Genomic DNA, 27,555 nt, shown 5'->3' on the forward strand with positions numbered 1-27,555 from the left:
TTTTTATCCAGGCCTATTTCAAGTGTTTATTTTTTTCAAGGTCACTATTTTAAAATGCAAATTTAATAAACAGTCGTTTTTCCCTTTTTAATATCCGCTTCCAAACATAATATCCAAAGACCAAAAGAGACACGGAATGTATTTCAGTTTCCCAACCAGCAAGTACGTTAAAACATGGCATATTTTATTTCCAGGATGATAAGTAAATATTCTCAGTCATTTAATATTGTAACACTCATATTTCCTGGGGGTGGTGTGTGTTATTCTGCAATCGGAGTTCGTGGGTGAAAGACCAGCACACGGAGAGGGGACAGCTCCACATTAGACTTTATTCAACAGCCTGCTCGTTTTTCCAACGCGACCCTCGGGTCACCACTTTACACCTTCGTCTCCTCACAACCGATATCCCTCCGCCCATATAATTCTATAAGAATAGTCCCCCTAAATAAAAAAATCTAATAGATCTATACAAATATAGACATTCTAGCAAAAATAAATCATCTTACATAATCAATAAAAATGGGACTGCATTATACAACTTGTTCCCCAAGGAGACAAGTGTTTTGTTCCTGATTGTATAACTTTCAATGCCTATTCAAAGGGGACGTAAATGAGCTACATTTTGAGGATCAAACGTCATAAGAGGTGTCTAATGTATAAGAATGGCATTTCTAATTTTTGATTTCGTCTTTTAATTTATAATACGTATTTAATTTTTAAGGCACAATTGTTACTTTTACTTTGTTTTAAAAAGCACACGGAGAGGTGATAGCTCCACATTAGACTTTATTCAACAGCCTGCCCGTTTTTCCAAAGCGACCCTCACAATCGATATCCCTCCGCCCATATAATTCCATAAGAATAGTCCCCCTAAATAAAAAATCAAATAGAGCTATATAAATATAGACATTCTAGCAAAAATAAATCATCTTACATAATCAATAAAAATGGTACTGCATTATACAACTTGTTCCCCAAGGAGACAAGTGTTTTGTTCCTGATTGTATAACCTTCAATGCCTATTCAAAGGGGACGTAAATGAGCTACATTTTGAGGATCAAACGTCATAAGAGGTGTCGAATGTATAAGAATGGCATTCATTATTTTTGATTTCGTATTTTAATTTATAATACGTATTTAATTTTTTAAGGCCCGGTTGTTATTTTTAATTTGATTTAAAAAGATAATACCTGAGTATTGAATGTTGAATTTAACGAGGGAATTGTTTACTCCACTAGAGGGAGCACTTGAGCCTCATTTTCCTTCGTCTCTTTACGGAGGGATTCTTCCCGTTGGCGAGTTTCTTGAATAGAAAAGTCTCAAAATAGGCATTCAAATTGCAAAATATATTTAATATAATAATATTTGGTTTCATCTAGCTCTGGTGAGCACATCTCACCCAACTCCGGATCACAACAACTCCCACCACCGCCAAATGTCATTTTCTGCAAAGACCCCTTTTGGGAGCATGTGTCTGTTTACATGCGAGGCTTGGAATGTTCCTTGTATGTTTTTATGATTACATACATACATACCCAGGGAGTTAAGGAGCGTTTGTAATTTCACCTGAGAGATTTAGTTTGAATGAGGACTTGAAAGAAGCGCACATAGTAGTGCATGAAAAATGTTCAAAAACATGGACTTAAGTTAACACGCTCAGGTGTACTCAGACCACGTGACCCTTCTGAAAGGGAAGGAGAGACCTTCTAGCCTACTTCCTTCAGCCAAATGCATTAATATGCACATAAGTGCACGAATGGCCATATAACTTGGGGAAAAAAAGAGGATCACATATTTTCATGTTTTCTCTGTCAGACATTTTGCAAAGGTGATCCGTTGAATATGCGAGAAAAAGTGTCATGAGGAAAATGGGAGGGAGGGATAAAATGGTCCATCTGAGGGAGTGACAAAAAAAGAAAAGAGGGAGGGAAATGTGGCGAATAGAGACAGAAGTGCTTGCTTTTTTTCCATCCATTTCTCCCTCACTCCTTTCCTCCCAGTGACTCCAGATTGAGAACAACAGATAGGTGAGTTCCTCTTCAACAATTTTTCTTGAATTCATTTTTTTTTCTGGTGAGTTCCTCTCCATCTTATTTGCTCTCGAGTCGTTTTTTTCCTAATAATTCTCTTTTTTTTTTACTACACCAAATGCAATGACAGTGCAGCGATTAGTACAGGTTGCTAATGAGTATTTTATTCCTCTTCCTCTCTGTCAAAGGAAACGGCTTTCAGGATGCTTCATAATTTCTTCTTAACCAAATGTTTCCGAAAGATACATACCTGTTGTTGGCGACATTTTACGCAATGGTGTTTGTTTGCTTTTGTGTCTGCTGGCGGAATGCATGCAGCCAAACTTTTTGGGTTTGTGGAAAGCCAACATTTTCTTTGGCTGGATGGAGGGGCTACTTTTAGCTCTGTTAGCCCTCATACCCCAATTGGTTCAGTCTGTTTTTGAACCATGTCTCAACCATGTCCCTGTCTTTCGAATCACTTTGAGACCCTATAAACATTGAAAATAAAACCACCTATAAACTCTATGAATGTTGTGAGGAGTCATTCCTAATTATATGCTCTGTCAAAGGAAGGAATGTCAAGAGGGCTTTGCACGATTCGAAGGAATTTTGCGGTGTCTATTATTCTGTAGGCGCTCCTTCACATTCTCCAAGTCTTCACCTAATGTGACACTGCTTCTCTTTCATAACCATCACGACCTCCTTTAGGATGCTGTTCCTCAGCTCCCTATCCACCGTCTTCCTGCTGCTTCTTCTCTACCCCTCTGAGGTGCCTGCACAGGAGGTGAAGGTGCGTCTTGCGGGTACGGGCAGCCGCAATGCCAACGAAGGGCGTCTGGAGGTGTTCTACAATGGCGTGTGGGGCACGGTGTGCGATGACCAGGTGGATCTGAACCTGGCTAATGTGGTGTGCAGACAGCTGGGCTTTCAACGCAGTTTTACCTGGGCACACAGTAGCAAGTTTGGTCAGGGACAAGGTATGTCCCGCGCGGTGTTGAAATATTTTTCCAATGCAGCTCGCGTGTAACTTTCTCCCCACGTCGTCCAGGTCAGATTTGGTTGGACAATGTGAACTGCAGGGGCCATGAGCGCTCGATTGCAGAATGTGGCTCCAACGGCTGGGGAGTCCACGATTGTACCCACGCTGAGGACCTGGGGATCATTTGTAGCCCCGAAAGAAGCCCCGGTGCCTCAGGAGGGGAGGCCCCTTCCTCCTCCAGAAATGAACCAAGCCAACCAAGACGAAGAACCCCGCAGCAGCCAGCTCCGGCGCCGGCGTCATCTTCTCATAGTCGAGGCCACGAGATCGCCCTCCACCGCAACCCGCCATCTTCACGCCGCACCAGGATCTCACCGCAGGAGAACGGCCATGAGATACAGATTCCACGAAGGTATAGAGGGCAGGGGCAGCAGGTATCATCGCAGCCGGCAGCCACCGCCGCCCAAAGGCGTGAGGAGGAGACGCCGAGGAGAGAACCACCCGCATCGAGACGCCAGTCTGAGAGACAGTCGAATATGCAGACAGAGAGGCATCAGCCATATAGTGGGAACCATATCGAACCGGAAGCTGTTCGTCCAGATATGGGACTGGAGACGGATACGCAGTACATCCAGGTAAAACGTGCATACTGTATATACATGTACTCTCTTAAAAATGTGACATTTAGAGTCGCGTATCCTCTCAGAAGATTCAATGTACGGTTTCATAACACATGACATGTTACTGAATTCAACCCAATTTTACCCTTGGCGCATGAAATTCAGACTGTCCCGAACAGGCGTGGGCAAACTACGGCCCGGGGGCGACGTGCGGCCTGTTAAACGTTTTACTCAGGCCCGCCGAACTTGAAAAGAAGTAAATAAATAAACCTTGTTGATGTTTTACTTTCTAAATAATGTGTTTTTTTTTCAAAGACATATATATTGTTGTTATGCTTTTGTTCACTTTCATTTCAAATTAAATGTATTTTTTGTGACCAAAACACTCCATCCATCTGCTCCTGGTCCGGCCCCTCTGTCAAATTTTACAACCCATTGTGGCTCGCCAATCAAAAGGTTTGCCCAACCCTGGTCTAGAATCAAACAAGCACACCAAAGTAATCCACTTAAAGCTCATATATGTTATGATACTTGCACGCAACTGCGGCCAATCAAACTCCATAATTACAGACAAGTGTGAAATCATTTAGACCTGAGAGACAGCGTGTTCATCACACGTGTCAACTACATTGTCCGGTTTTAGGGTGGGTTCGCCAAGACTAAATCTCCTTCTAATTTAAAACCCTTTTGAGGATGAAAAAAATATATATATAGAGACCAACTCAAACTTTTCATGTTTCCAGAGTGCCGACAGCGTTCAACTGGCTGAAGCCCGTCTCCGGGCAGTGCTATCTGGCAGTCGCGGCGGTCTAGTGACGGAGGGAGTGCTGGAAGTGAAGCACGCTGGGAAATGGCGTCATGTGTGTAGTCACGGCTGGGACTTGAGCAGCAGTCGCGTCGTCTGCGGCATGTTGGGATTCCCTTCTACTGAGACCTTTGATCAAAACGCCTACAGGTGAGTCAGTCAGTGTGTATAAGTGTGTGTGTGTGTGTGTGAGCAGGCACGTGAACAGTCACACACGGACACAAGCTATGAAAGGGATGGAAAAGTGTGGTCGGAGACACTTCCTTTTTGCGGACTTGTTGCTCCCATGCCTGAATCGCTGCTCCATCCTTCTCCGGGGATGGTAACCACAACTGCTACCGTTAGTACGACCACACTTGGCATGACTCGTCCACTGCAGCATGAGCCAAAGCCAACTGTCCACCAGGACTGTCTAGCCCAGGTGTGGGCAAACTACGGCCCGGGGGCCACATGCGGCCCGTTCGACATTTTAATCTGGCCCGCCGAACTTAAAAAAAAAATTGAAATGAATAAGCCTTGTTCCTGTTTTATTTTCAAAATGATGTGTTTATATATATATATATATATATATATATATATGTATATATGATTGTAAATCTTTTGTTCACTTTCATTTCAAATTAAATGCATTTTTTTCTCTCATTGAGGTGAGGTTACCAAAACACACCATCGATCTGCTCCTGGTCTGGCCCCTCTGTCAAATTTTAAAACCCATTGTGGCCCGCCAATCAAAAAAGTTTGCCCACCCCTGGTATATACACTCGTCTCACTTTCATACTTATAGACTATTTCTAATTGTCACTGAAACTAACATGCATACTTCCGAAACACATCAGGAAGCCAGGGTAGCCAGAGGAAACCCACGTAAGCACAAGGAGAACATGCTTTAAACGCTGCACCACTGAAGCAACAATTATTTTAAATGTGCACATAATGATGTTTGTCATGATATGAAAATGAATGTTTGAATGCTTATAAAAGGATAATGGCGCAGAATTGGAACCATTTGATTCGTTGTGTTTTTAAATTGCATTTATAGTCAACAGAAAAGCTGTGGTGGCCTACAGACGACAGGAAAAACATGAGACACATTTAGCTCCAAGGGAACAAAAAGCTCTTATTTGCAAACACTGTCTGGTCCATTTGTGAATTTCGTCCCCATGACTGCCGCTTTTTTTTTTTTTTAAAGTCCAGCCCTTTTAGCCTCCCTCTTGCAAACCGCAACACACAAATACTAATACACTGCCTTCTCCCTTCATAGAAAATCATCTTACAAGACTTTGCGTCAACCAAATCCATGTATGCGCACAAATACACGCGCCAATGTGCGCATGCAAACAGTTTTCTGTGTGGCTGCCCACAGAGGTCTTTTTCGAGCTTGGCCAGTAGCACAACGAGACTGACCGCCGGTCTGCACTGTGCCATCTGTCGCCAATAATTACCCCTTGTCCCTGTCCTGCTCAGCTGCTTGCCAAGGGGACACACGCCGGAGTCGTGTCCGCGGCACCAATAGCAGCAACTACCGATGAACATCTCACTCGGCACAGAAAGTAGATGGCTGGATCTCAAAGAGCGTCTTCGCAGCTGATCCATCACGATGACAAGGCTTTGCAAAATGTTGGCCACGCTTTTACGAAAGGTCTTAGCGCTACAATCACTTTAAAAAAAATGCAACATGTGACTGCAAATCATCGCAATTAGTTCGGTGTCAATATTGATCAGAACATGAGAAAAACTTAAAATATTTCAATGAGATATGTCATGCATATTAGAGATGCATAACATCCGTGAGTACTGGAAACCAAGCCATGGGAGATGCTACGAAATTAAAAACAGTATTGGAATGTCGGTTGTAAAATGTCGCTCAGTGCTGCACATCAAACATTTTATTGCAAACAATTTTTTGGCTGGACTTCCCCTTTTCAACTCTACAGTCTCCGCTTTTGATGACAACCTTTCTGCTTGAATTTGTTAGTTGTCTCATTCTGACGATGATCCCTCTGACACTCCAAATTTTGAGGGCTTGTGACTCGTACGTGACGCGTTCGGTATTTGACTTTGGACAATTGAAGTTACATTTTCAATCGAGTTACAATTACATTATTAGTATTTCATGCTATAAATATGACAAATTTTCAAAGGGCTTATTCCACAGTTGTGGCACATCAGGGCTGTCCATTACGGTCTTGAGCGGATGGGCTGTTGTGAAATTAGAGGGGAAAAAAACAAAAACCACCCATGACTATCACATTTAATGCCACTTTCAAACAAGAATGTGTCATTGGACATCATTACCGTCTCTTATGTGGGATATTATTACCGTCTCTCACGTCCATTTGAAGAACTTTAATTACAATATAAGAGCTCCTTTAATCCAGAAAATTCTAAATGAATAACCTGGCTGCAGTTCGCTGAATTAGGCAGTTGTTGTTTTTCTCCTTTTTGTGTGTGTGTGTGTGTGTGTGTGTGTGTGTGTGTGTGTGTGTGTGGTGAATTTGCTCTTAATTTGCTATGCCCTCAATCTTGCCATGCTGACAAAAATGGAACTCCAGTCAATTCCCCACATCCTTGCATAATACCCATAATTCTTCTGGGTGCTCTTTCATCTTGTATTCTCCTTTTATGTGAATTATGCAAAGTTTAACATTATGTAGAAAGGACCTGATTAACTCATTCACTACCAGCCGAGTAAAAAAAAAAAAAATGGATCTTTGACGTGTTTAGCCGTCAATGGGAGTAAATGAGTTAAGAAGGCTTTTGTGAGTTTTTGCTGTCTCTGGTGCATGTGTGCATGGAGTCAGTCAGACCTGCCACCACTTGACACAGCCAATTGTTCCTTTCAGGCAGCTTGATGCTAGCACAACATAATAACAGGTTATTTCTTCTCTTTTGACACTGCGCTGTTCTTTCCAATCTTGCTCTTGGAATTGTGTGGTCATGGTTGCATAAAGGAATACTGCAGCCAGTCTTCTTTGAGTTCCCTAAGAAACGTTTAGATGCTGACGTTGTCGTTCACTTGTTTTCCTTCAACTCTCCTACCTGACAAAGAAGGCCACACAGAATAGATTTAGAGTTGAACCCAAAATAGTGTGATTTTTGTGGGGCTGGGCAGATCCTAATAAAAGTTCAGAAAGAGTCTGACATCACCAGCCTCTTGCTTCCAGCCACGCAGCCATGATGCTGGGTAACCATGTAAAGGCTTTTTAAAGAGGCGGTAACACGGGGAAAGTTGATATGCACGTGCATATTTCCACGTCTGGTGTGTGTGAACCAACATGCTACTGCTCGAGTCAACCGCACAGCAAACTGCCAAGCGCAGCAGGCAATTATACGGGTGACTCTCACCTCCACCACCGCACTAACCTCGCGCTTCAGAACCCCCGTGAACTCACACCCCCTTGCTGTCTCAATTGTTGCTTCACTGCCAGGTTACGGAACGTCTTTAACGGCATGGATGGGCTGACGCCACATAAAGTAATCTTTGTTAGTAGCGTGTAACAATAGGCAAGTCATTACTGTGCAGTACTGTGCCAAAGTCTTGGACCACCGCGAAGTGTGTTATGTTCATGACTTTTTCAGCGGAGTCATTTTGTCGTGGTAAATTATAGACAGACCGTAATGTATTATTTATTTTTAAAAAATAGTCCTTTTAAGTAGAATTTGTGGCGGTACGTGGGCTAAGCAGTGCGGATCTGGCTTCAGGAGTTGATCTCCGTTTGAGTCATGATGGTAACAATGGAAACGCCCGCCCCCCATGATCCGACTGGAAGGGGTTATGGGGGTCTAAACACAAACAAATTGACAAGACACCCGCTGGAGAAGACACGAGTGGCTGAGGGAGCTGATTGGGGGACACAAGGAACCGGACTGATGAGAAACAGTGGACACAAAAACCACATTTTTATGTTATTTGTTTGATTTGTCATTTAACGTACAGCATCTCGATGCCACTTTGTTGTTTTAAATGTGCGATCTCAATCTAGTGGTATGGGCTGGCACGTGACAGGGCACCGTGTAGACAACCGTTTATACTCACAGTGAAGGGGAAAATGAAGCTTCAAATTTGCTACCTGAACCATTATTTTTGTGTCCTCTAGATGGCACTGTTGGTTTAAATAAAAGGTTTAAAAAAATGTCAAGTCAGTCCACTTTCAGCCCCGTGTTGAACAGAGAGCGCCATCTACAGGAGTCCAAAAACACTACAACTGGTTCATGAAGCTGATTTGAAGCTTCATTTACCCCATCACTACACTCACATTTCATATTCAATTCATTATCATGCCTAATTTTGTAATGAGTCGTCCATACATGACAAACCCCACACATGGAGATTCAAACCTGTGCTATGACACAAACAAGCAAATAAGATGCTCTGCAATTATGTTGTCTAGTTTTTCTACTAGACTACAGTAGTTACATATGCTCGTTATAGCCTTGCTTAAACAACACATTTTTGGCGCAGTAGCTACTTTACAGAAGCGGTCTCAAGAGTTTCTCTGCATCGGAATTTCTGATTTAGTAACAGTCAGGATCCATCTCCTACTTTAGTTTGCCAAATATTTACATTTGCATCACTGGTCTGGTGGCGCAGGTAACCAACTCACCCTCTCAAGTATACACTTGCGTCTGTCCTGGGTGTTCTGACTCACTGAATTCACAAAGGGTGTCCGTGGTGCAAGTGGTCAGCTTTGGTGTGAGCGTGCGTGACTAAATCACACCTTTCAGGCCGTCGCTGGCGAGTGAAACTTTATATATCTCGATACAGTGTTGTCCTTTTTTTTTATTTATTTATTTTTTTCAACTTGATAGTTTTAGCTCGGCAAACATGTTGGTGCACACAAACTTTGGACCTCATTTTCCGAAATATGAGTTAAAATAGATTAATGTAAGATATATTGCTTAGTGGATGCTCATGTTTAAGTATTTTTTTCCTGACTTTGAGATTGTTATAGCATACACAGAAGAACACGCTATTGACATAAATATCATATGACTATACCAAAACTGCATGCCAGGCAACATTTTCTGAAGAAATATTTTTGTTCATCCACAAATACAGATGAATCCAAAAGTGAGTTTGTACTGTAAGAATAAAACAAGGATTAATTGAGAGTACGGTAGTATGTACTGTGAAATGCAGAGAATAGCTCAGACTGTGTGCGTGTGTCTGCTAGTGAGGGGAAAATGAAGCTTCAAGATGTTTCATGAAACAGTTGTATTTTTTGACTCCTCTAGATGGCACTGTTGGTTTAAATAAAGGATTTAAAAAAAATGGCAAGTCAGTGTGCTTTCAGCCCCGTGTTGAACAGAGAGCGCCATCTAGAGGAGTCCAAAAATACTACAAGTGGTTCATGAAGCACATTTGAAGCTTCTGCAGAGATTGATGATGAGCTGATCATTTGAATCAAGTGGGCAGGATGGTGGCCCTCGAGGACCAAAGTTAGACATTTGTGGTCTACTTGATACTTGCACACTTCACTATAAAGGGCCTTCTGATTCTGATTCCAATGCATTTACCCGCAGCTGTTGTCTTTCAGGAAACTCTGGGACTCCAAACTAGCCGATCCATCATCCAGGTAAAGTCGGTCCTTAAAGAAGCACAACGTTCACACACGGCTGCACTTTACATCCAATGTTCCTTTCTTCTCAGACTGAGGACACAGATCACCAAGAAGGCCTACTGGGTGGAGAGGGTGCAGTGTCAGGGAGTGGAGACCACCCTGTCCCAGTGCCAGGCCCAGCTGTCCCTCCGCAGGAGAGATGGTCCATGCGCGGGGGGCATGCACGCTGTCGTCCGCTGTGTCGCTGGACCGCAATTTGTGCGCAACGGCCGAAGACACGCAACGTACTCCGTGTCGGTCAGTTTGGGGCTCCTAATCTTAGAATTACAAGAGGCGAAATTATTGTAATTGATGGAAATATATAGGCTACTTGTCAATACATATATATATATATATCAGTGGTGGGCCGTCAAGGCCTTCTCTGCTTGCCTAACATAATCAAGAAATCCTGATCATATTCTTCACATTGATGTCCTATTTTAACCTAGTGTTGAATTTTTAGGTGAGAGTTTTTATCCAATCAGAATTCAGATCGCTCATGTCGTCAGGCAGATTTCATAATACCAGATACAATCGTGTGGGCATCTTTTCTGTGTCTCAAGGGGGATTTTACACTTTATAGACAGTTGCGATAGCCAATCAGATCACGAGTTGGTTCAGCTGAGCCATCTCGCTGGCCTTATGCTGAAAGTGATGAACGCATTTTGTGATTGGATACTCACTGGTGAGGGGGCAGCGCAATGCGGAATGAACACACCCGGTCGTCGTAACTGGCGACCATTCGAAAATCTGAAATAGAGTCTTGCTTTTTTTAAATAACAATGGCCGAAGGAGGGAAAAGTGAGGATTTAATTGCAGACACACTTGCAAGATCATTTTCAAGACGGACCTTTCCAGAGATGCTAGGTCGTTTACACTCGCTCAGTACTGTGTAAGTGTGTTTCTGTATATTATTTGTCCAGCCGTGGTGTCATAAATGATGCGATTATGAGGGGGATTTATTCAAGTCGGACTGAGGAGGACTTCACTGAAGGCCTACGTGTGACGTGCACGGCCCGCCACTGATATATACTCATACATACTCATTTTAAATTGACACTGTTAAAAGAGATGTCCTTTAGCAATTTAGCATTGCATCATGCCCAAAAACATTTTCTAATATTTTTATTTATTACATTAACAAGTGGCAGAGTGTCAAAGCATTCACGCGCTCAACGGGATTCAATGCAGTTTCTCACTCTTGTCTTAAATGCAAAAGGTGCCCATTAGATAGCTCGTGAGGTACCAGTAGGGAGTGCCGGTACTCAGTCACGACCAGTGCTCCCAGTTTCCCGCTCATGTTACACCTGCCTGTAAACGGTAATGAATGAGTTGAAAAAATAAAATGGAAAAAGTCAGTCCATTGTGAAATTTGTCACTCGAGTGACATATAGGGCAGCCAATTAGACACTTGCTGCACGCCTCACTGTGTACACTGTATATATAGTTTCATGCACTTATGCAAGGGGTTACGGCCGTGCTTTTCAATTATTTTCTGTCACGCCCCCGAGCAAAAAGAAAACAATTCAAGCAACCCACTCTTCGCCGCAACTATAAAGAATAGCATTTTCGTTGCAAAACAAACCTACACCGTAGAGTTAATACTCGCGGGGCACAACGGGCAAGGAGAGCGCCACTGCCAACTACTGGAGTGGATGTGTAATTACACTTTATTGTAGTACGGCGGGAAAAAAAGAATGTTGCCCAGCGTAAGTACCCCGCCACCCCTCCCAATTTTAATGTTTGTTTATTTGAAGCTTGCTTTTGTAACGTATAACATCCTAGCTGAAGGGCTATTATATTAAGTACAAAAACATTTTTGGTCATCAGATTAGCTTTGGGGAAGACCGCAAAGAGGTTTTTTAGAGAGAAAATGTAAACAAACAGAAAAATAAATGAACTCAAGAATGAACATGGACATAGAAAGCTGAACATTGAAAAATAAAACGCATTTAAAGTTGCTTTCAAAGAGCAAATATTGACTCATTCTCCTATTCCTACTTAGAGCAACGTGCGTCTGAAGGCGGGGCCCCGTCTTGGGGAGGGTCGCGTGGAGGTTCTGAAAGAGGGCAAGTGGGGCACCGTGGCAGACCACCTGTGGGACATCACCGACGCTAGCGTTGTCTGCAGAGAGCTCGGCTTCGGAACGGCCAAGGAGGCTCTGACTAGAGCTCAGCTGGGAGAGGGTGAGACGAAACCGACGTGCATAGATAAACATTCACGCATTTTTTTTTTTTTTTTTGTGTATACACCTAATTACAAAAGGCTTTCTTTTTGCTCTCCACATCGATTTTCTCTGCCACGGTTTAAACAAGGAAACTGGAGTCTTTTCCCGGCTGATGCATCTAACTCTTCTCACTCACATTCACACCTATATGGGCAAATTAGAGGCTTCAATAAAGCCAGCATGCTTGTTTTTGGACTGCGGGAGGAAAGAACTGCGCAAAGCCAAGATTCAAGAATATTGATGCCGCAGTGTTAATCAGGGTGCTTGCTGTAAGTCTTCATTTGTAAAACTATGAAACCAATACACGAGGTTATTTACGGACAAGCAATGTACAGTATATGAAAGCATTTCTATGTCACGCACGATAATAAATTAATGCTAATTATTATAGCATGGTGAACGTCACTGTGTCTGCATGGCACACGTGCGCTGCTCTTGACACTGGATTTGCCCATAATTTGAAAGTGGTTATGGTTAGGGCGTTAGAGTTCGGGCACATTATTTCCATTCATTAATTTCAAGAGCAATCCCAAAATATGTTTCTTTTCTACTAATTACAGTCCATGACTTCTTGTGTGACATCTAACTAAATTCCCACGAGAAGGGGGGGGGGGGGGTGTTAGAGTAAGCAGCAGTGACTCTCAATGTGTGCTTCTAAATAGCCTGATGCGGGAATCGAAAAAATGTCTCCGAAAAAACAATTTAAAATGTTTTCCAACCAAGCAAAAGGGCGTCACTTTCACAAGCTGGGTTGCTGTTCAATTTTCTCGCCGTACTGCAGCTGTAATGAAGTTCATTTCCCGCCATTCTCTTTCTGACCAAATGAGAACACACACCATTTGCCTTAATGAAGTAATTCATGGAAAACCTTTCAGGGTTCTTAAAGTAGGCGCTGTGCTTGTGTTATGTCTAAATAATGACTATGGTAAATGTCACATGCAGCAGAGCTTTGCGGCTTGAACTCTTTCTAGACCGAGTTCAGGCCAATTTAGCTACGTTGCACAAACACAGGAAAGTGGTCTGGGTCTTGCTGGAGTTCTGGGAGGGCTCATGGGTGGTGCAGTTCGAGAAGAGTGACCTGACTCGAGGCTTGGTGACATCAGTGGCTATTTGAGTGAAAAAAAAAATATAGGGCTTTATAAAACATTGGCCTCAGACACCTTGGCGGACTTCAACAAGTTCAAAGATTTTTTTGGGGGAGGATGGAGTGTGCAGTAATTCAAAGGTCCTCTCGCAGGCACGATGCTTGAGCCACATCAGGGGATTGAGTATGAATCGCAATACAAGGCAGTACCGCGAACATGTTTTGGACATTCCACTATGGATGGCTGTTTTACAAATCTTTCCTGTTAAATTCTTCCTTGCGCCGACTGAGCCAATGAATTGTTTGAAAAAAAAAAGAAGTGTAAACTTACCAGCAGTTTTGTACATTGCCTGTGGAAATTTCCATTACCGTATTTACCAGACTATAAACCGCTAATTTTTTCCTCGATTTTGAGCCATGCGGCTAATACAAGGGTATTCACCAGTAGGGGGCGCTCTATAGTTCAGAAAATACGCGAAATAAATGTGTATTTTTTTTTCCTCTTGGGTCTGTTTTGTTTTAATGAGCAAAGTTGTTGCTGTGTTATAAGGCACTGTTTTAACAATCTGTTCATGTAACTTTATGTCCATTCACAGTACAAAATTGTTCTGAACATGCAGTAAACAACTCATTTTTTTTCAACATAGAAAACTAGTGCTGCTTGTATATCGTTTTTTTTTTTTTTTTCAAAAAAAGCATTGCTGCAGCTTATATGGAGGTGCGGAAAATATGGTTATTCCTGCCGTTTGCCTCGAAAAAGTTCCATTGCTGATAATTCCCGGAATTTTCCCATCCTAGGTTCCGGTCCCATCCACATGAACAGCGTCCAATGCACAGGCAGGGAGAAGTCCCTCCTGGAATGTCCATCCAAAGGGGTTCCCCTGTACACAATCAAGCACAACCAGGATGCGGCGGTCCGCTGCAATGTCCCCATCACCGGCACGCACACTACAGTGAGACACACGTCCGCAAGTTCCACACGCAACTCCATGGCAGCGTTGGATCATATAACACTAATTCTTTGCCGTCAGGTGAGGCTCGCAGGAGGCAGAGATAAATCCGAGGGTCGCGTGGAGGTGTTGATCGAGGTCGGAGGTGTGAAGCGCTGGGGCTCGGTCTGCAGCGAGAACTGGGGTATCAACGAGGCCATGGTGGTGTGCCGACAGCTTGGCTTGGGTTTCGCTTCCAGAGCTCATCAGGTGATCAGCGCCATCGACATGCGACATATCGCCTTTCATCCTTCGCGTCACGCCTTTTCTTGGCGCTTGTGCTTTGTACGCCCACATTTGCCTTCTATCTGGGTCGCCGTTTGTGTGTCTCTGCTGTGTTATTACCGAGGCCTGAGGTAATTATAGGCTTCTGGAAGGTCCACTTCAGGCACTCTGAAAATAAAAGACGGAAAGTAAGGCAAAGAGAAATCGGCAGAAATTCTCTGGGAAAACAAGACGAAAATAGGGCTGTGCGTGGAAAGGGAAGAGTGGTTGTGTTGGGGCATTTAAAAGTTGGATATAAACTGGGGGGGGTGTAAAATGTGATAATATGTACTGATGGGTTCGATTAAAAAGACGGCTTGATGTCTTAACGCTGAGAGAGAGAGACACTCTTTTTTTTTTTTTTGGAGCATTCAACTGTGCAAAAACATTCCCCTCCCATGTGTGCCCATGCAGGAGACTTGGTACTGGGCGAGCTCCAGTGATGCTCGAGATGTGCTTCTCAGTGGAAGTCACTGTGTGGGCTCTGAGCTGTCCATCCAGCAGTGTCGCAAAAACACGCACGTCTACTGTCCCAGAGGTGGCGACGGCAGAGCCGCTGGAGTCACCTGCGTGGAGAGTGAGCCAAAAACACACCATTTTGTTTCTTTTTCTTCTTCTAACATTTGGAACTCCCCTTTGTGTACCCCGACAGGTGCTCCTGACCTGGTAGTGGATGCCCAGCTGCTCCAGGAGTCGTCTTACCTGGAGGACAGACCTCTACACCTGCTCACCTGTGCCAACGAGGAGAACTGCCTCTCCTCCTCTGCCGCCAGAATGAACTGGCCTTACGGACACCGCCGGCTGCTGAGGTTTTCCTCCCGTATCATGAACAATGGCCGTGCTGATTTCCAACCTCGAGCCTCCAGGGAGAACTGGATTTGGCATCAGTGTCACAGGTAGGGCTGATTTGAATGCATCTCGCCAAAACAATGTAACCTTGAGGCCAATGGACTGCATAGATAATAAGTTGTTTTACACAATAATGAAATTGATGAGCCATCTTGCTTTGCTTATTGATTACCTGATCAGTGCAAAGACTGACCTTTGAGCGGCTTGATTTCTTTACTCAGCTGCTGAGGTTTCATGTCCGAAAACAAAAGAGGCAAAGCTCAGAGTTTTTTTTTTCCAGCCGCAATCACTACCTCTCAACCAGCCAAGCACATTGGTTTGGTTTCCAACTTTTGCTTGTGCCTCTTGCGGGAAGGGTTCTATAACGAGAGACAGCGCGACAGCAAACAGATAAACAACCTACTCTGGGATGCCGTTGTAACTGCACAGCAGGATTTGCTACTTACTATAATTAGAATTTGAAATTCCAGTGCCCAAATAAAATTTGATGAAAATTGATGTGTCGCTTCAGACAAAAGAAGTGACGATTCAGAGTAGAAACATGCCAGGTAACCAACCGGCAAATGTGCAGCGCAGATTCAACACAAAGCAGCAATTGCATGGCATCATCACTTTTTTTCTGCTGAAAACCTCTCAGCCATTTCGAAAAAGATGTGTTATTTGATTGAGTACATCAAAGAAAGTTCACAGAATTCTGTCAGCATTCCCGCTATTCTTGCTCTCTTCATGAAAATCGCCCTCTCCCATCCTTCAGGCACTACCACAGCATTGAGGTCTTTACCCACTACGATCTGCTGACCCTCAATGGAACCAGGGTGGCTGAGGGTCACAAAGCCAGCTTCTGTCTGGAGGACACTTACTGCCCCGATGGTCAGACATTGAATTTCAAATTCAAATTCGAAAAAAATAAAAATAATAATAATAATTTGTCCATAATTTGAAAATGCATCCCATCCAAACTATCCAACAATGTTGCCTGTAGAGGACATCCACACTATAATGTTCATGTAACCCTTTTGACTCCCAGGTCTTCAGAAGCGCTATTCCTGCTATAACATGGGACAACAAGGCATCTCAGTTGGCTGTTGGGATACCTACCGCCATGACATTGACTGCCAGTGGATCGACATCACGGACGTACGACCTGGTGAATATGTCTTTCAGGTGAGGATTCTTGATCTTATAAAAATAAAAAATGAAAAATTTATAAAAAATACCTTCCAGGAATGTGTCACTTTATTCCAGGCGTGGGCAAACTATGGCCCGGGGGCCACATGCGGCCCGTTAAACGTTTTACTCCGGCCCGCCGAACTTGAAAAAAATTAAATGAATAAATCTTATGTTTTATTTTCAAGATACTCTGGTTTTTCAAAGACATATTTTGTTGAAATGCTTTTCTTTACTTTCATTTAAAATATTTTTTTTTCTCGCTGATGAGGTGAGGTTACCATAACACTCCATCCGTCTGTTCCTGCCCCGGCCCCTCTGTCAAATTTGAGAACCCATTGCGGCCCGCCAATCAAAAAGTTTGCCCACCCCTGCTTTATACTCTAAGTTTCCATTTAAGCAGCACTTTTAGTTTGGGATTATGTGTGTGGATGTGTTCCCCCAATATATCGAAATATATCGTGTGGATCATGTTTTGCTTAGTTTTTTGTTTTGGGGAGTTTTTTTTTTTTTTTTACATAAAACTAATCATTGTGAAAATTTCCTTTCTTTTCATCTTTGTGAATTAATTTCGTACATGGGCTTCCTGGATTTATTTTAAATATATTTATTTCGGTATTACTGTACGGCCCACAAAAAGAAGGACAAACGGGTGTTTGGGAATTGTAGGTTACTTTTTTTTTCCCATCTCAGACTCTACAAATGCTCCACAGGTTTAAAACTAACTAACAAAAAACATAAAAGTAATACTAAAACTAAAAAAAAGTATTTTAAAAAATAAAAACTATTTAAAAAAAAAAGTTTTTATATGGTCTCTCAATATGGTGGATTTTGACCTACTGCTGGTGGATCTGGAACATGTAAGCCTGCGATAATTGGGAGCTCACTGTCTTAGGTTATCTCAGGGTTGTTTCTCAATTATTTACCGTTACACCCCCCTCTAGCAAGAAGAAAACAATTCTCACCCCAGCCACACCATCCGGCGCAACTATAAATAGCATTTGTCTATAAAATAGTTATAGGCACACCTCTGCATAACATCGTATCCTTGTCAACATAAAGAAAACAAAAACAATGAGATTTAGTTCAATTTACAAGAATAACCTTGTTAATATTGTTTAATAGACTGCAAAAGAAAAGTGCATCAATTTGCCTGAAATAAAAAAAAAAACAAACAATATCCTTGTTTAAGCTGTAAACATTTTTGACAGACTTATTGCACCATTTGCTGGTGCAAATAAAATGAAACAAAATCAATAAATAATACCAAATTCAAATGGAAGCACAATATATAAAACACTTTAACCTACAAAAGAAAAATGAATAAAATAATTTATGCAGATTTTTTTTTTTATCTATCCAATGGGCAATGAGAGCGCCACTGCCAACTACTGGAGTGGATGTGCAATTACACTTTATTGTAGCATGGCAGGGAAAAAAGCATGTTCCCCAAGGTCACACACGCCCCCCCCACTATTTGAGAAGCACTGCGTTATCCGAAGACTGCATGTATGAATGTGAGTGAATAATCAATTGCCTGTGTTTATCCTGTGTTTGCGTGGTCATCGCTACATCCAGCTGTGATACACTGCAGCTACCCTGCAAACTTCAACGGTACAGAGAAAATAGATGTGTTCAAGTTCAGCCTTCTGGCAAATCCGCCCAAAATGAATGCCAAATTGCATGTAAGTGTGTTGAAAAAAGGGAAAACGCAGAAGTTTAAAATCTGCAAGCACATGTGGGATAAAAGCGATAACCGACTATAATTGTAGCAAAGTGGCTCTTGGCTAAGCATTCAGCCATTCAGGTATGCCATATGCATGTTGTTTCAGAGTGTGCGCGTATTTAAGGCGAGTACATTTAATGTGGCTTTATATAGAAAGTAGACCTGCTATTAGTGAGAAAGTGGAGCTTCTTGGACAGCGGACAAACTTTCAGCACTTCACGTTATTTTATTTTTTTTTTCTGTTGAAGTTGGTGGGTCTTGTCTGTTCCTAAACGTCCAATCTACTGTGCTGACCTACTCATCTGTTCTCCCGCTCTGTCATTTGTTCTATTTTTGACTTCAAGCTAAGTGGGCACCACATAGATGATGTTTATGGTTTCTAATTAGTTTCGAAGTGTTTGCATAATCAGACATGCTTTCATCCGATGTGCATGCGTCCTTGTGCATGGCAACACGTGCGGCAATGAGACCACGGCTGGACATCAAACCGCGTACGGACGTAAAAGTCGAGATCTGTGACTACGTGACCAGGCAGCTGTCCATAAATGTCATAAGGAGTGAGAGCTGGCGGGAGGGAGATGGCAGATGCTTGCTCAGGTTTTCTCCACCAGCTGGGTGCGGTCTTTACCAAGAGTGGCAGACATTTTTAGGGCCTTTTGTTGTTGTTTGTTTTTTTTTGTTTTTTAAAGCAATGAGTCACGTTGACCTAGCTTGATTGCCCGTTATTACAAGTAACATCCAGTCTCTACATACAGTGACAACCTCTGCTGATGTCTAAATTAGGCTCTTTTTACATTCACATAAAAAAAAAAATTCATAGAACTGTTAATAAAAAAAATAACTTAAAAAAAATGGGGTGTTAAAATCTTAGGATTTTGAGGATGACTCATTTTGTCTGTAAACCAAATCAAACGAATAATACTTAACATTAAAAGTAGGTTTTTATAATATGACAGTGTGTGGTCAAATTATCTGTTTGATGTGTGCTTGGGGAACATTAATTGACAGTATGCGCTTTGCTCATATAGCAGCAGGCAGCACAGACACGGGGGGTGGAAAACATCAAGTCGTGGCAACCAAGCATGGCTACAGTCTAATGACAGGCTGCAACTTGAATCGAAACCAAAACTGTCATCCGCATCCCTCGGCTGTTTTGATAGCACAGCACTGCACAGAGATAACAGTGGAAAGTGACGACATTCATCTCTTGACCCCCCCAATTTGAGCTATTTATAAAAAGAAAGAACAATAATCCGGCCCCGTGGAAAGCCGCCTGTTTCCAAACTGGCAAAAGTGCTAGTTTGTTCTGTTACGTTATTCAAAAAAACCTTGTGCTTAATCTTAACGATTTTTATCCGCTTTATAGGCCTGGACTTGGAATAGAATTATAGTAAATAAAGTGGAATGAATCCATTGCCAAAAGGTTGAGATTAAGGAACACACCCACTGTATGTCTACAAATATTCTTGGATGTATTATCATGGGAATTCAGCCGTCTATTTTTTGAAAAATAAGCATTACACTCACCAGAGGCTTTCGTTAGGGTTATATGTTTGTTTGAATGTGCATGAGCGATTGATGTGTGTGTGTGACCAAATGTGTCCCTCCTTTTACAGGTGGAGGTCAACCCATCTTTGGATATGGCTGAATCTGATTTCAAGAACAATGTGATCCGCTGTCGGTGTAAATATGATGGAGCGCGCGTTTACATGTTTGGATGCCATGCAGGTAGAGTTTAAAAACCAGAGATGAGGAATGAGAGGCCCGTGGTAGGATGAAATTGGACTGGTGGGGCGAGGGTGTGAGATGAGATGGGAATTTTAATGGGAATTATCCCAGTGTGGGATTTGATATTGAGGAGATGAGATGAGCTCAGATTGAGGAAATTAATGATATTGAGGATTATATGAGATTGAGGATGAAATGTGATTGAGAATCAAATGAGATGATTTCGCAGATTGGATGAGATGAGATTGAGGACGAGTTGAAATGAGATTGTTCATGAAATGAGGTTAAGGATGAGATGAGATGAGATTGTGTGTAAAATAAAATGACATTGAGAATGAGATGGAGGGTGAAACGGGATGAGATTCAGGGTCAATTGAAATTAGATTGAGAATGGTATGAACTCAAATTGAGGATGAGATCAAATGAGAATAAGAATTAGTTAAAATTAAGGATGAAATGACATTGAGGAACGAATTAGATGATATTGAGGCTCATATCTACGATTGAGGATGAGATTAAATGACATTGATCATGAGATGACGTCAAGGATGAGATGAGATTGCGTATCAGACAAAATGATATTGAGGATGAGATGAAATGAGATTAAGGATTGAGATGAGATTATATGTGATATGAGATTGACAGGAGATGATTATATTGGAGGGTAAAGTGAGATGAGACATGGGATGTGGCACTAAAGAGGGATGAGATGAGTAAATCTGATGTGAGGGCATGTGAGATGAGATGGGGAGACATAACAAATGAGGGGGGGGGGGGAATGACACGAGACACCCGGAGACGCCATGCATGCCATTATTGCATTTTCTCTCCATTTGCTGCCGTGTAATCTACTTTATATGTTCCATCAGGTGATGCTTACAGCGCCGATGTCGAGGACTTGTTTGACCACCAGCGTCAGATTACCAACAACTTCCTGTGAATGGATGATAACACCGATACAGGGACGGAAGAAGCATTCAACTCCTCAGTACACCTCAACACAGCAAAAGGTTGAGAGACAAAAACAAATGAGAGGGCGAGGGGGATTTTGGCAGGGAAATCATGAATTTTGGTACTCAGAGGCAGTTCAAGTCAAGTGATTAAAGGAGAAATGTTGACAAGTAGAAGTAAAAAAAAAAGAAAAAAAAAAAAGAAAAATGTCGACTAATTACGACTATCGACTAAATTATTAAATTCCAAAGACTACAGTACGTTAAAGACACAAAGGCACCACATTGACTTCTTGCATTGACTTTCTAATTGCAAAAGCTTTTTTTTGTTGTTGTTGTCAAAACTCTTACACCTGTGTGCTTTTTGGTTTTGAATGACAATCGAAAAAAAAAAAATTAACTCCATGGTGCTATTTTGCCTTATTTGAATAAATATTGTAATGTATTGCACATGTATCGTCATGTACAGTTTTATATTACCTCTCTGGAACAATGTTAGGTCTAATTTATGCAGATTTTATTGTACTTTTGAGTTGGCATTGTCCGTGCGTGGCTGTGTTTTGTATTGTTAATTTTATTACGAGAGATCATTTACTTGTTTGTTCTTCACCTGTTCAACAGTGGTGACATCACATGAGACCTGAAGGCACCACAATAGTGCGGCGTAAACATTACTTAAATGGTAGAGCAAGAATAAACATCACAATGACAAACATGCTTACTTAAGGAATGGTTATTTTTCCTGCAAATTTTGCACAATAAAGATAAAAGATTAACGTTAGGATCTCGCAGTTTATATACAGATGCGCCTTATAGTCTGGGAAATACGGTAGGTTTTATGCCGTTTCAATGAATGGTTCTTCGTGATTTTAGATGTAATTTCAAAACCGGCTAAACTGTATTGTGTGTGTGTGAATACCCAAAACCAACTGGCCAAATCACTCCCGAAAAAATGAGTCCTGCCACATAACACGTGCCACAAAACTATCGCTGACATGCTGGACTGAAATCATTTCATCTATTGGTAGGTTGGATGTGGAGTAGCGTGCCATTTGTCAAGTCTTATATTTAGCTATTGTGCCCTCTCATCCAACAGACTGTACTTAGCTTACATATTGTTTTTTTACCTCGTCACTTTGGGAACAACTGAGTGCTAAAAAGACAAAAATCAGATCAGACGAGTGAATCTTAACTGCACGTGCATGATCACCTTACATGTATAGCTTTCCGAGCGTTGAAGTTTCAACACACCTACTAGCATGTTATTCTTAGATTTTGCAGAATGCGGCTGAATCAAAGGTGGATGCGTCGATTTCAAAACGGTGCCACACGACACGTATTCAGCTGGGCCCGGCCTCAAACAAGGCAGCTGCTTGCAGCTGGATCTGAAGAACCTGATAGCAAATATAGCGGAAATTAAACCGTGTTTTTTTTTAACTTTCTCCCTCGTGAAAAAACCTTCCACTCCAGATTCTTTACTTTTCATGAACACAAACAACGCTCATTTGCTTATGGAAACTAAATTAGCGATCCACATTTCATGAAATAAAGAGATTGTTTGGATTCCCTTCGGTATATTTCCAGATACACAGCCCTCAGATCATCATGTTACAGAAAATGTTCACCTCAAGTGACTCCCAAGAGTCAAATGAGAGGTTCCTCATACAAGAGATTATGTACATGACATGACAACCATTGCTCCCTCATTTTAAGATAAAAATATACTATATAGAAGTCAAACCACAGGGCAGACAAGCCAAGAGAAAAGACATTAACTGGATTTATACTGCTGGACAATGACACTCTTACTCTGAATTTGACAGTGATGAGGACTACTTGTAACCACACAAGAAATCTACTTTTGAAAAGTAATACATATACTGCAACTTACTTTATGAAAACAATAAAATGTTCAACCACTTAAAGAATAATTTCTTTACAACTGCACTAGTCTGGCTTGACAATAGAGGATTATAACATTATATCTCAGTGTGGATCATCTAAATTACAAGTGCATGTGACAAAAGCTTTCATTTTACCAAAAAAAAATGTCAGTGGATGCTTGAGACACATTGTTGTTTATAGCTTTCAGTGAATTAACGAGCCTTTAAAAAAAAAAAAAAAAGTTGAGACGAATGTTGAGGTAAGGCAACCTCAGGGAGCATCCGCCCCTGCATTAAAAAAAAAAAACATGATGAGTCTACAAACTTGAGTGATGTAACACTGCACACTTGGATAACGGTGGGACTCTGAGTCTCCAGGCGTGGCCTGGAAGGAGTCAAGCGAATCAAAGTGGAGGAGTTTTCTCTCCAATCACCTTCCCTCCCAAGCATCTTCCCTCTGTTTGGCTGCCAGACGCTTTTGTTCTGGAGGATAAATCATAGAGACAATTAGACTTGTCTATGGCGAGAGACATTTCACAATGGCATGATTTATGAATCCAAATCTGCATGGCTGCTTGTGCCACGCATAGATTTGGGCAAGACCGTACATACTGCCGGACCGTGGATACAATGACACGTGGCAGCAAGGCTGGGGACAAAATGTTCAGGACATGATGCATTTCTGCACTAGCTCCTAAAGAGCACAGCAGGACATGCATACTAAGGACAAAGGAGCTTTTTTTGCCTTCCTGGCTGGCAGATCAGTGGACAGCCACGTGTGGTTTATTGTGCCTATATACTTATGTTCCTTCTGTAAAGGGAAAGGCTGCTGCACTGATTATAGACTTGCTTTGAGCCACACAGAAGTGGACAGAGAGCAACTTCATTTTTCTTCAAGCTGCAACGCCACCCTGCGCTTGACTTCCTAAATAGGAGAAGAGCGCCCACTTGTGGTAAAAGCATGTGATGCAATTTCTTTTTTCCCGAGGCAGAAGTTAGGAAAAATGGTCCTGTTAGAGCAGGGGGGGGGGGCACACTTTTTGATTGGCGGGCCACAATGGGTTCTAAAATTTGACAGGGGAGCCAGACCAGTAGCAGATGGATGGAGTGTTTTGGTAACCTCACCTCATTGGAGAAAATAAATACATTTAATTTGAAATGAAAGTGAACAAAAGCATTACAGTAATATATATGTCTTTGGAAAAAAAAACACAGCATTTAGAAAATAAAACATTAACAAGGTTGATTCATTTAATTTTTTTCCAAGTTCGGCGGGCCGGATTAAAATGTTCAACGGGCTGCATGTGGTCCCCGGGCCATAGTTTGCCTAGCATGCATTTTTAAGCAATCGCTTCTTTTAATGGTTCATTGTGAGCATACACACGCTCGCTCCCATGTTAGTTCAAGTATTTAAAATTGCTTGCCTTCACTGCATACAGTACAGACGATATGTTCCCCCGCACGAAATATCAGCCAACAGGTGAATCCATCAATGCCGAACTGCGAATTATACTCAGTTTTTTTGTTTTTTTTTAAAGCTACCTCTGGCCTCCTGGAGCTTCTTCTTCTCTGCTTCCCGCTGTTCCTTTGTTACGTTGCTTTTCACACCAAGGGCGCCGGTCACAAGCCTGCGAGCCAAAGCTGCGCTGGTCTGAGGTCTCTCCTTAGCAGACAGGGGGGACTCTGAAGATGGGAGGACGAAAGGTGTTTTCCATGACCGAAAAAAAAACGATACAAATCATAAAGTATTGTAAATCTACCGGAGAAGCTACGAGCTGTGGCCTTTGTCTCTGAAGTGGATTTGGCCAGTGGTCGCACCTTCATCAGTGGATGTTTGGATCTTAATGCCTCACGAGCTTTGAAAAAAACAAACAACCCTTGTCAAAAAATGATGGAATTGACAGACTTGGAGGACGTTCATTCAGTTGTTCAATTTTGTTGAAGAAATGCAGATCAGAGACATGACAGAAAGCTAAAGTCGTTTCAAATGTCAACTTTCTGGCTTTAAGAATCACTTAAAGAAATATAAAAAAAATAATAAGAATAAAAGATATTGTTTGTTCACCATCAGAGGGATCTAAAATCCAGACCAAGTACAAACAACTTGAGAAGGTTGTTAAAGGAGGACAAGATCCAAGATGGCCCATTTTTCACTTTAACAAACTCACTTTATATATTTTTTGGGATCAGGAAACTGAAATTAGTTATTTTCTTTCTGATCTATTCATTTTGAAGAAATCAGGAAATAAGTGACAACTTGAAAAAAATTAAATTATTCTCCGGCAACTATGGGGAAGACAACAAGACAGGACAGTCAAATGGAATGTAATAAAAAATAAATAAATACAAACAAACGTCACCAAAATCCATGTGGACATTGATACTTATGCCTACTTTATGCCTACTTTAACCTCTGAAATTATCTCAACAATTGCCCAAATATATTGAATTTTCCATCCCCTTTAAGTGGTTTCCACGTTTCTTACCTACAGCTGGGCTTGAAAAGAGACCTAGAGCATGTGTGTCATCAATCCACTTGATATCGAAGCCTCTCTGTCTGAAGAGACGTCAAAGAAAAGAGTGAAGAAAAAAAAATCCAAGGTTAATAAAATAAATAAAAATAACACGTATACTTTAAGTCAATGTCTGATTCAAAGCACTGTTGGTCAGTGTTTAGTGAGTCAAAAATAACATTCCCAGGCATTTTTTCTTCCCATTTATTTGAGCTCAATGGACACCGATGAGTACAATAATGCTCAGTATTCAATCTCACTGTCACAAGACTTTTGTACAATTATTATACTAATTTACAGAAGTGATGCTCCAGCAGTGAGATGTTTTTTCTAGTATACTGGTTATGATGTTAGTGAGAGAGGCGTAAAAGCTCTCCACCCCGCATGGGATTAGATCATGCAGGTGAACCTAATGTTGCGAGCATAGCGTGTGTAAATGATGTGAAATTTACATACTGGTATCCCTGAAATAACTTGAAAAGATCCTCCGTTTGAAACTCAGGGGAAATGTCGTAGATCTCAATGACGTGGGAGAGGTCTTCCTCACTCTGGCCCATGACGTCATCATCAAACTGGTGCATGTTGTAATAATCAAATCTGGCCTCCTGGATTGACTTCTTTCCACTTTCACTCAAAGACAGCTAGAGAAAAGAGGAGAAGCAAATGACAGCAACAAGCTAGGAGAATCAAAAGGTGATGATGACAACGATTTCCACTATTTACATTTTCTAAGCACTTAAGAGATCCTTGCGCATTTCATCTAGGGCTGCACTGATTGTATCGGATATGAGCCATGGGGAAAACAAAAGAACTGTTAAAAAAAATTAGAAAAGCAGTGAACTGTAGAAATAATAAGCAATAAATAAAACATTTGGTACAAAGATACAGGAAGTCATTAATTGCTTCCTCCCACACCCCTTGAAAGGCTGGTTTCCCTGGTGCAACCCCTAACTTCTTTTTTTAGGCGTACCACTGAAAAATTGGGTTGCCTGGGCAAACTGATCTCAGCATAAAGCCCAGTGTATTTAAATAGTTTTGCAGCCTACTGTATGCCACAGCAAGGTTGAGACTAGTTAGCGTGTCCGCCTCACAGCAAAGATGTCATGGGCTAGAATTAAATAAATAAATAGACCCTAAGTGAGTGTGAGCGCGGATGGTTGTACGTCTTTGTGTGCCCTGCGATTGGCTGGCAACCAGTTCAGGGTGTACCCCACCTACTACTTTTGTAATTTTACAACGTTCTTTGATTGTATTCACTTTAGTGGAAGGCCTACAAACCTCTTGAAGAAGGCGCTGATTGAGACAATCTCCATCATCGTTAAATAAGGTGTCCCAACTGTCCTCTTGTTCCTTTTCGACATGACATGATGCATCAGTAACATCAGACGAGTCGAGCTGTCCATTGGTCTTCACCTCAGGCCCCTGTGGCAACCTGTCAACTTCTACAGCAGAATGAGTATGACCATGAGTAGTCTGCGTCCCAGCTCCATCCACTCCTACAGGCTGGTGCTCATCTGCTGCTCCCACTGCCTTGTCTTTCTTGTTTTTGGCGTTCTTTCGAGCCTTGTCCGTGTAGCGAGGCCGGGGTCTTGGTTTTACCTCTGCCTCGGTGTGAGGTTTGTCTTTCAATGAGTTGAGTCGTTTCTTAGGCACATAAAGAGCCTGGCTTGGCTTCTTGGACTGAGACGTCGTAGGTGTGTCTGAAGCACTGTCGTTCTTTGGTTGTTCTGTGTCCATTGTAGTTTTGTCTGTCAAAACGACAAAGGTTGGCAGGATTAACAATACTACATTTAATATACAATACTGGTTAGTTTGTCCTGTTAAATAAAAATAACCGTGGCTACCACTGTGTGCTAATGTACAACTGGCTAACAACAACTGCAAGCAAATTTTCCATTCATCAAGGTTGCAATGAAAATGACACGAGGTAAATTTCGCCACGTAAATATTCTGTTCTACAATTCACATTTTCATCCACGAAGAGGGCTGAAAGGTCTCAATTAAAACATACCCGTGTTTTGATTAGCGTAAAAATTTGTCGCAGGATTGACGAAGGCCGTCTTTAGAACGCAGAGGATTGTGGGAGGTGTAGTTTCACGTAACACGTTATGAAACGCGGAGTGGTTTGGGAGACGATGTTTGTTTTAAATGTGTTGTAT

The 27,555-nt window shown here is 41.9% G+C and overlaps 2 protein-coding genes and 1 long non-coding RNA gene across 5 annotated transcripts; 1 reads left to right on the plus strand and 2 right to left on the minus strand.

Annotated features, from left to right (window-relative positions):
- Positions 1 to 1,993: 1,993 nt before the first annotated feature.
- On the plus strand, positions 1,994 to 21,428 carry LOC148332544 (lysyl oxidase homolog 4-like). 3 transcript variants are annotated; one of them, XM_088302404.1, is made up of 15 exons: positions 1,994 to 2,027; positions 2,721 to 2,989; positions 3,061 to 3,626; positions 4,355 to 4,566; positions 9,954 to 9,992; positions 10,067 to 10,274; positions 12,022 to 12,202; positions 14,126 to 14,280; positions 14,359 to 14,526; positions 14,995 to 15,157; positions 15,233 to 15,476; positions 16,184 to 16,299; positions 16,457 to 16,593; positions 19,939 to 20,050; positions 20,920 to 21,428. In XM_088302404.1, the coding sequence occupies exons 2-15, from the start codon at positions 2,722 to 2,724 to the stop codon at positions 20,988 to 20,990; spliced, it is 2,640 nt and encodes an 879-aa protein (XP_088158530.1). In that variant the 5' UTR covers positions 1,994 to 2,027; position 2,721; the 3' UTR covers positions 20,991 to 21,428. The 3 variants fall into 3 exon arrangements, with proteins under 3 accessions (XP_088158530.1, XP_088158528.1, XP_088158529.1); XM_088302402.1 differs by having other exon boundaries at positions 14,126 to 14,526; XM_088302403.1 differs by having other exon boundaries at positions 14,995 to 15,476.
- Positions 13,740 to 16,827, minus strand: LOC148332545 (uncharacterized). The gene is made up of 3 exons (XR_015844634.1): positions 16,528 to 16,827; positions 15,623 to 15,788; positions 13,740 to 15,531 (listed from the first exon to the last, which is right to left on the minus strand). It is a non-coding gene; the product is annotated as an uncharacterized LOC148332545 (long non-coding RNA).
- Positions 17,098 to 27,487, minus strand: r3hcc1l (R3H domain and coiled-coil containing 1-like). The gene is made up of 7 exons (XM_088302415.1): positions 27,408 to 27,487; positions 26,675 to 27,144; positions 25,853 to 26,037; positions 25,370 to 25,440; positions 24,644 to 24,739; positions 24,426 to 24,566; positions 17,098 to 23,366 (listed from the first exon to the last, which is right to left on the minus strand). The coding sequence occupies exons 2-7, from the start codon at positions 27,131 to 27,133 to the stop codon at positions 23,314 to 23,316; spliced, it is 1,005 nt and encodes a 334-aa protein (XP_088158541.1). The 5' UTR covers positions 27,134 to 27,144; positions 27,408 to 27,487; the 3' UTR covers positions 17,098 to 23,313.
- Between the last annotated feature and the right edge of the window lie 68 nt (positions 27,488 to 27,555).

This window comes from Idiotropiscis lumnitzeri, chromosome 8 (assembly GCF_059441095.1).
Source record: "Idiotropiscis lumnitzeri isolate Australia: NSW breed Sydney's pygmy pipehorse chromosome 8, RoL_Ilum_1.0, whole genome shotgun sequence".
NCBI classification, from domain to species: Eukaryota; Metazoa; Chordata; class Actinopteri; order Syngnathiformes; family Syngnathidae; genus Idiotropiscis; species Idiotropiscis lumnitzeri.